The sequence below is a fragment of the Triticum dicoccoides genome, chromosome 5A, assembly GCF_002162155.2.
Source record: "Triticum dicoccoides isolate Atlit2015 ecotype Zavitan chromosome 5A, WEW_v2.0, whole genome shotgun sequence".
NCBI classification, from domain to species: Eukaryota; Viridiplantae; Streptophyta; class Magnoliopsida; order Poales; family Poaceae; genus Triticum; species Triticum dicoccoides.
The window spans coordinates 120,202,421-120,212,041 of NC_041388.1; the positions used below are offsets into that span (position 1 = coordinate 120,202,421).

The window sequence follows — 9,621 nt, forward strand, 5'->3', positions numbered from 1 at the left end:
TCGTGGGCAGGGTGTGGCCCCCCTGGTGAACTTCTTGCGCTCAGTATTTTTTATATATTTTGAAAACGTCTTCCGTGAAGTTTCAGGACTTTTGGAGCTGTGCAGAATAGGTCTCTAATATTTGCTCCTTTTCCAGCCCAGAATCTCAGCTGCCGGCATTCTCCCTCTTTATGTAAACCTTGTAAAATAAGAGAGAATAGGCATAAGTATTGTGACATAATGTGTAATAACAGCCCATAATGCAATAAATATCGATATAAAAGCATGATGCAAAATGGACGTATCAGGAGGCAAAGAAAATCTCATGTCATTGATCATTATACTCATTTCCTGTGCCCTAAGTCTAAAAGCCAAAAGGCCTAACCAAATCCCAAGCCTCAGCAAAAGAGTCGCTCTGAGTCAACCAGAGTCTTCAAGCTATTTCAGCAGGAGTCTCTGGCTAGCTAATTGTGGTTATGGAGCGTGTTGTTTTTGTAGCCGGAGCGTCCGGGTTTTACTATATGACCCCTCTCGGGTCAGAGCTAGAGTATCCATCTGTTTCTCTGGTTGCACTTGGGTTCCACCTAGAGTATCTGGGTAACGAGCCGGAGTCTTAGATATAACCCTAGCTCGTTTACTTGTGTTTTACTTTGGTCTTCTTCTCACACAAGAGCAATAGAAAACAATGGCAACGTGGCGTGCTCCCCCTAGGTCTCTCCTTCTTCCTCTTCCTCCACCGTTGCTCCTCCAGCTTGAGGAGCTAGAGCTCCTAGTGAAGAGGCCCCGAAGCCAACTTCGATGACGGGCAACATGCACAATGGCGAAGACCGGGCGTGGGTGGCACGGCCCACCGCCATCCACTTTAGTCGTTCCCATGTCGGCTAAGACTATTCCTGCTTCCTACAGCTTTCGGCCCCGGCTTCTTGTTGGAGCACTGCCACGAGGGGAACAGACACAATGACTTGGATTTCTTGGTGGTGCACCTCATCATTAGGCTTGAGCACGAGGATGACGTCCCTTCACTCTCTGCCGCAACTCGGAGGGAGGGCTCATCACTGAGGTGGGCATCTAGCTCAACAACAGATGGCATGTCGAGGAGGATGCCTCCTCCATCTTCTTCCACTTATAGCAAGATGGCAGTTCCTTATCGTGCTTGTTGTGTGATTCCCAAGGGTTGGACGACGTTGCCACTCACGTCCTTCTCGGATTCGGTTACCTCACGCTCGGCTAGCTCCTAGGGTACCTATGGGGCAATGAATCATCTAGTTTCTTGAAGGATAATGGTGTCAATGCATAGAACAATTGCATCGGTCTTTCAAAGGATTATGTCGTACAAAATCCGATATTCGCCCGGGTTCCGTTTGATAACGGAACAAAGGCCATGAGGTAAAATGAGACATGAGGTAAATGTTCATTGCCAGGGTTCACTTTCCCTCATTTGTAAGGAATTTAAAATTGCTAGCACAATTCGTGTGCTGTGTTTAGATGCATTGGGTTGTTCAGACCTTAGATAAGTGGCTACCTCTTCGGAAGCACAAGCTTTGCTTTTTCACATTTACTATGACAAACAACTTCGCCGATTAGATATGAGAACAAGTTTCTGATTCAGTGGAAGTTATCAGTATGACAAGAGATTAAGTAGTGACAGCATGTGCAAGTGATGATCGTTTTCTTCAATATAAAGCTGATTATTTCTTTGTGCGTTTCAATTACTGTTTTCGTCATCCATCTCCTATACTATTTATGGCTGCATGCATCGCCCAAATGCAGAGGCCGGGTCATCCTCCTTTTCTAAAAATAAAAAAATCTCCTATATTATTTATGAGAGCCTGCTAATACTAATATGCATTGATACCAATACGTTCAGAACATGCAGACTGGGATCATGCATGCTTCATGTTGAGTTGTTAATATGCCCAGATACTATCAGGATTTTTATACTAAATCTCGACACGGACCTGAACCACAAAGTCACCTTAATTTTTCGAACAAAAGCAGCAACCGGACAAGTCACAACTAAGCAAACAATGGCACCGAGGCCGCTAGTATGAACTATTGGGGGGCAGCGGCGGAGCTTGATCAGAATCTTGATATTACATGGAACTTGTTTTCTTCACTTGGAGCTTGAGTTCCACCTTGGACTTGAGGGTCCTACAATGGAGCTTGAGATTCTTCACTTGAAGATTGAGCTCCATCTTCAGTTTTATCATTGGATTGAAGATTATGCATGCTAGTCCTCCACCCAAATTAATCGTCGACTTATTCCTTCTCAAACGAGCAATTAACCTCGCTTAAAAGTGCAAAAATAGCAGTTTCCGGGAGAAGAACAAGCATTGAATAACCCCACGAAAGGTTATGCATGAGCTCCATATTCAGCTTGATCATTGGACCGAAAGTTTCGGGGAGAAGAACTAGCATGATAAAATCACAAGTAGTTCATCCTTTCAGGGAGATTGATGCCAGCTCGCGCTAGGAGGGCAGTTGCTCTCTTTACTGCTGAAGAAATTACCTCCTCCTAGACCACAGAAAGATATATTAGAAACAGCGGAAGCACCATCAATGATGTATCTTAGCTATTATTATGGGATTCAAACATTGCTTGAGCAAAGCATATGATCTTTAGCGATGAAAGTGGTTACCACTTCCATTTTCACAACCATTACAAATTTGCAGTTATTCCAGAGCATGAATATTCCAATGTTGCTCTTTTCTAGTCCGACTACTTGGTGATATGCTGAGGAGCAAGCACAACATCGATTGTCGAATCTCCTCAGCTATAATAAATTATGTCGGCGAGTTTTTTTAACTGGATTTTTTTTAATGAAACGGGCCTCTTGCTCCATTGCATTAATAACTAAACCACAGTGTGTTAATACAAGTATGCAAGGAGATGCAGAGTACCATTCCAGGAAAATAAAGTATACTTTCAAACTGAGTCGCATCTACAGAGAAAATGTGGAATGAAACTGCAGCTTTGCACAACTTTCCTAGCCTTTTGGCAAAGTGAAACAACCTAGGTACTTCTTTTCCTTCATCTCAATATTAATTAGGCAAAGAAAAGGAGAAAATTACCTCATTTACATTCATAATCTTCTGATCCTTCATAATCCATTGGCCATTGCACATAACAGATTCGATATTTTCTGACCGCATGCAATAAACAATGTTGGCAATGCTGCATAGCAGAAAAAAGTTAATACCATGATTTTAATTCCATTCTTATTGTCAAATATTATTTAAAATAAATTGTAATGTTGAGTATGTGTAGTACTTCTGTTTTCGTGCAATAATAGGGAGCTGAAGCTCAATAGCTTTACGTATTGCATTGTAGGCAGGCTACAGAGCTAGAAATATAATTTACTCCCTCCGTTCCTAAATATTTGTCTTTTTAGAGATTTCAAATGGACTACCACATACGGATGTATATAGACATATTTTAGAATGTAGATTCACTCATTTTGCTCCGTATGTAGTCACTTGTTAAAATCTCTAGAAAGACAAATATTTAGGAACGGAGGGAGTAGTAACGAAGCTACATGTATTATGAGAGTCCTGTATGTAAACAGTAAGAATAAACAATGCGTTATTAATGAATATGAACAATGGCTATTGCAACCTTCAAGACAGGGATTGCATGCAAAGGATACTTGGTTAATGAGTTGAAACAAAACTCAGTGGGAACTCAATACAAAAATGCAGTAATTTGCTCTTAGAAAAATAGCAGTGGTGCATACCTGTCATGTAACGGAAGCATGGACCACTTAAATGGATTCACCACAATCAGGTCCGCCTGCAAAACCAACAAAAAACCTCAAGCGTCAACAAGATATTGATATTAGTTAAAATAAATAAGAAATCAATAGATCCAGACCATTTGATTATACTAGGAAATCATAATCTGGAATGTCCGCACAGAATATAATGGGTTTTCATTTAAGATGATTGAACTGTAGGCATAAATCCAGTTTCAAAAGAATACATAAACCAGTATTTTCAAGCACCACATATGACAAAATTAGCAGCTAACGGCAGCACCTTTTTGCCAACCTCCAGAGAGCCTATTTCATTATCCCACAGAACCGCTTTTGCACCATTAATAGTAGCCATCGTCAGCAGAGTCTCAGAAGGAAACACGGTTGGGTTTGTTGTACCACTGATATAGGCCTCACGCCCTTTGTTAATAAGGGAGGCTAGGTACATCTCATCAACTGTACAGCACAAGGTAATCTTGTAAATTATAGAGTGAGCCACAATAGGCATCGAATCTGTAAAACTATCATCAAAACCATGCATATTCAATAGATACTGGACAAGGAACATAATAACAGAAAAATATGGCACACCTATTTCTTTACAGAACAAATGGATATGCCCTAGGATCACTACGGAGTGCATTTAATATAAAATATTAGATGCAAAACTCTGACAGAATCCTCGCTACTGCTGGGTGCCAAACAACATAGGTGAAGAAAACTAAGAGCAAAGCTAAACACACTCGTAAAAACATCTGTGATTATAGTTTATTAAGCAGACCAATGCTCATTCTGTTATTGCTTGGTGCTCCATCGGTACCGAGAGAGACACAAACACCAGAATCCAGCATTTCCCTAATAGGAGCAAACCCCAACATTCTCATGGCAGATGCTGGGCAATGAGAAACCTTGACACCAGCGTTTGAAAAATGACTTATCTGCAAGTGAGAAACTCAAATGAAAAGTTTGCCAAAGTTATATTTTGCATTCCAGTACCACAAAGCATATCAGAAGGTAGACAGTGCATAGTAAAGAATTTAGACAGAGAAATTAACATATAGAAAAAAGAAGCATATAGCTGCTGCAACAGGTTATATGCTGATTATGTACAGTGATGACTGCTGGCATAATTGGATGTACACTGAGGCAGCCTTTGTACAATTAAAAGCCATACAGTTTAACCTAGATTTAAAGTTATGGTATTCCATAATTACCATACATTCTCAGAGCACAACCAGGGTACATAACGTGAAAGGTAACATTCGATTGTGGAAAAGCTTACTTACCTCAGACTCATTCAACCAAACAGAATGGGCAGCCAGCAAATTACTCCTCAGAAAATCAATTTTCTCTAAATATGTAACTGTCCCATGATCAATTTTCTTCATCCGCATTACAAGCTGATTTTCATATGGTATTTCCGCAATATGCTGCAAAAATAATAAAAAGCAAAGCATAAGCAATGTATAGCAGTTAGCTGAGCAAAAACTTCTACTGGAATAGTAAAATAGTATAATCATTTTGTGTTCGGCTCCTCACATTGGAACGAATTTCAGTTAAATTAGCAAGATAATTCTCTAGGAGCCCAAATCATAGAAATGCACAACGCAAAAACAACTCCAGGCAGTCCTCCAAGCATCATTAAATATAGCATCCAGGTTTTATTTCAATAAATTAATTAAATGATACAACAATATCCGAAACGAGATAAAACATTTCGTCGTTCCATGGTTCCAAGCTCCAATTTATAAGGAGAGAAGCATGCATTTGTGAGTGACTTTTTTTTTGCTTTGATAAAATGCCTGATTTTCTTGCTTAAATTATTCTATCCTATTGTAATCCCTGTGAAGATAATAAGGACCTGCGGCTTGTGCACAGAAGGGGCAAGGGAGAGGGGGGAGAAAGAGAAGGTAAACTTTGCGGCACAAATAAACTACTTTAATACCATATGGATTCCAGTATTCAGTTCCTGTGCAGCATCCCTTGTTTCAAGCAGTAACCGATCTGTCGCATTCATGATCTGTCTCAACCCAAACCATATCCTGATTCGCCCATCAGCTGTGTTATGATGCTTTTCATATAGATCCTTCTGTGACTGCGTGAAAGAAAAGTCATTCACATCACATAACAGTCAAGTATGTCGAGAATAAACACATGTGTATTTGGACTTAGATGGATCTTAACTTGTGCAGACATAAACCAATCAAATAAGAATTAACCTTATTTAGGTACAGTAAATCCCAAATAGCTGTTGCACAGGAAAAACAAGGAAAAAATGAGCAACGGATGATGGAAAAAGCAACAATTTTTGGTAACCTTATTATTCCTTCTCTACTTCCAATTGTACTTGCAAATTTTGCCATACCCTGTAGCCTACTTGAATCATACCTTCTCAGATTTTCCAAATTTAGGAATTGTTTGTTCCGTGCAGACTTCTCATGTCCACGGATTTTACATTGGGTACCAGCGCTTGTCGAACTTCAGCAATAAACATAGTAGTATCTAACGTACCACATGTTCTTAGAGTAACTCTGTTCTTAAATATGCAGATATCGATACGATGGAATATGCTTAACTGATTTCTGCTTACAACATATGCATCAGCTGTGCCACAAATAGGGCTGGCCTGGCAAAATAATGCTAACTAATAGGCGAGACACACTTAACAACTCGATAAACACATCAGATGCTGGATCTGGTCAACATGTTCAGCTTCAGCGCTTCCCTGCGCATGGGCCAGCTGACATGCCAGCTAGCTGCAGGCCCCCCTGAAGTGGCTGCTACTTCCATGACTGAGCTCATGCTGCTATTGAATTACATGTTGCACATGCACATCCCTAGAATGATGAAGTGAAAACAAGCCCTTTATGTATGGCATTAGGCCCTGAAGACCGGTTTAGAGCTGTCAATGGCAGTCACTAAAGATATGAATGGCACTATTTCAAATTGGGGGAAGAGAACAGAAGGTGTTATGTGTTCCATGGAAAGGCTCGAGTCTAGGATACAAATTGAGTTCAAGTAAAAGAACTGCATCATGTGACAGTGTTTAAGAAAGTGATCCTGATCCCGATTTGAGGGAAAACCTGAATGCAGTCGTCGGTAGAACAAGAACTCCAGTTTGGAGGTAACCCATCACCACAGTCCATTGTTGACTTTGTCAAGCATGCACGCAATCCCAGCAATTCCACCGCCCGTGCCATTTCTGAAACATACTGCCCACCTGCTTCGGCAAAGCATGTTACCTGCTATTGAATGACAAATACAAATATGTTTAGGTGCATTGGGACAGTAGAATTCATCAGGTTGCTGCTAGTTTGAGCGTATCTATCCAGGAAGCTGAGTACAGGCCGACCATACCATACAGAACACATGTGACGTTGTTTGTCAATTAGCTATAGGTGAGCACAATATAAAGATTAAACACTGATTTTAACAATACACTAACTTAAAAGGTTTTGCCCAGATCCGCCTAAGGCATGCCCAACTCTTAAAAAATATCTCCATCTTTAGTTCACACCTTTGGAGTGTAGATCAACCCATAGGCCATCAAAAGACATACATGATGTATTGTAACTGTAAAATGAACATAAGTGCTACTGAACTTTACCCTAAACATACACAAGTAACCAACAATACATCTGTTAAGATATACAAACAGCATACTACCAGATTAACCAAGCCTGAAGCCATAAATCAGGATTTTTATGATTAACAGCACAAAAGAAATTGAACTTCATTCAGCTTAGAAATTGGTTTCTAGCCACTATTCTTATATTCCAGTGCCATTGGAGGAGTACAAGAAAAATGAGACTTCTAGATCTGAGGATAACAAAAAACTCGTGCGTTTTGATCAACTAGTAAATAATCAAAACGCTGGATCTAACAGAGTACAGAATTCATTTCAACATACAAAGGGCATACAGATCAGACAATAAACAATCATTAGGTGGCCGGGTGCTCCAAATTTGTTAGGATTTTAGGATGCGAGTAATATATTCCTCACTCTTTCTACAAGAATGTGAGTAAAAAATAAGCAAAAAGGACATACCAACATGCGTAGATTTGTTTCAGCAGTACAAATAAAAAACATGTAAAGATCTATACTATGAACATATATTTCAACAAACTCATCTAAAAAAGCTATTGAATTGGATCTGTACACATAATAAGCATGATTCAACTTGCAAAGAACGAAATTCTTGCATATAATAAGATATGAAAATGGTACTAATGACATCTTTCGTACTGTCAGGAATAAGGAAGGAGTGGGACTCATCCAGCAACAAATGGATCGTGTCTACCTCGAGGCACCCAAAGCCCTCAAAAGGATAGTAGGGAGCCCTCAGAATGATTCCATCTGGTCAAATGGGATAAGAGTATCATACAACTACAAGGTCAACTCTACCCTGGGTTCTCATCCACAAGTGGGAGTGGAAGCCAATGCTATTAAAAGATTTGGCGGGTTCTTAGAGATGACACCACAGACCACATACATTTTGCTGGTGGAATGGAACCACACTTGGTTCACATGGTATCAAGCTTGGTCCAAATAGCACAATGCAACACTAAGAAATAACAGAGTGTTCCTTGAAGTTTATATGCAGGCAGACCAAGCTTGATTTGCAGATGGACCCAACTCTATATTTCCTCCATGACAAACATGCCTCTACGATGCACAATCTCACAAACAGAGCATTAGAGCTGTACAAGTACCAAAATGTACCTAATGTCCTCATGTAAAAGCAACATTCGGAATCAACAAACCCAAGATGCAAAATGCTGGGCACCTGCTTGCACTTGCACGTGTCAATAAATCCTTCAGGAATACACTTGTTAGCACCCCTGACAGCACCAGCCCATCAGCCCAACCAACTACCGAGCCCGACGAGGAGACGGCCCAAGGCCCAGCCAAGAGGATCAAGAAACCCAACCCAAGAGTGAGTGGCAGCCAGTGGGTGAACGCAACACAGGAGGGATAAAAGGAGAAGCTGGCAACCCTGAGGGGATCGAAGATCGATCAAGGCACGGCACGGCACGGCGGCGGCTACCTACTACCTTAGAACCCTAGTTCCTTTTCCACTCATCTCCAATTTGGCACCTTGGTGCTTGTAATCTTCAGATCTTGTGAACCACCACCATATTCTGAGAGTAATACTAGTGCCGTGCTAACACTTGGTACTCAGAGCCCAGCGCCCAATTTTGCTTCCGCCCTGGAGGCGTCCATCATCGAAACACGACAGCAGCGAGCGGAAAGGATGCAGAAGGACCAGGAGCCTGTCACCAAGGGCGACCTCAAGGAGTTCTTCAAGGAGCTGCGGGCGGAGTGGAAGGAGGACATCAAGTCTTCCGTCGCCGCCGAGTTCGCGTCATGGAGACCTGGGATTGACTCGCAGATCGCCGATCTGCAGGAGGAAGTCGACTTACTCAAGAAGCAGCGCGCGGGCAACAAGGGAAACGATGCAGAGGAGGCGTCGGCAACAGATCACACCGATCTGTTGGCGCGGAAGAACAATTCGTCTTCGGACGGATCCCCGGCGCGTCTTCCTCCTCGGGCCGATGGCCTCGGCGCTGCATCACCTCCACGGACGGCGGTCGACGCGGTGCTTGTCAGCCCGCCGGCCCCTCCGGCCAACGGTACGGTCAATTCCCGGCTTCAGTTACCTGCTGTCACCAACACTCTGTCACCGGCTGGGGGTTCAGGGAATTTAGCACCATTTTTTGCCTCAAATGCTCCCAGTCCACCTTCCATGCCTTTTCCTGTGTTCGATGGAGAGAACCCACTGTTGTGGAAAGATCTCTGTGAACAATACTTCACCATCTATGGGATCCCAGAGTCAGTTTGGGTGCAAATGGCTACACTGAATTTTTCTCCTACGACAGCAGTCTGGTT

The 9,621-nt window shown here is 41.9% G+C and overlaps 1 protein-coding gene across 2 annotated transcripts in view; it reads right to left on the reverse strand.

Moving 5' to 3' along the window:
• Positions 1-1,812: 1,812 nt before the first annotated feature.
• LOC119300004 (5-methylthioadenosine/S-adenosylhomocysteine deaminase-like) overlaps positions 1,813-9,621 on the reverse strand; it is a 17,009-nt gene continuing 9,200 nt past the window's right edge. Inside the window, exons 3-10 of one of the 2 annotated variants that reach the window (XM_037577097.1) lie at positions 6,815-6,973; positions 5,677-5,826; positions 5,018-5,161; positions 4,513-4,669; positions 4,015-4,187; positions 3,714-3,769; positions 3,052-3,154; positions 1,813-2,494 (exon numbers count right to left, since the gene is read on the reverse strand). In XM_037577097.1, coding sequence (XP_037432994.1) covers positions 2,405-2,494; positions 3,052-3,154; positions 3,714-3,769; positions 4,015-4,187; positions 4,513-4,669; positions 5,018-5,161; positions 5,677-5,826; positions 6,815-6,973 — 1,032 coding nt within the window. In that variant the 3' untranslated portion in view covers positions 1,813-2,404. Of the gene's footprint in view, positions 2,495-3,051; positions 3,155-3,713; positions 3,770-4,014; positions 4,188-4,512; positions 4,670-5,017; positions 5,162-5,676; positions 5,827-6,814; positions 6,977-9,621 lie in introns of both variants that reach the window. The other variant, XM_037577096.1, reaches the window with a different exon arrangement.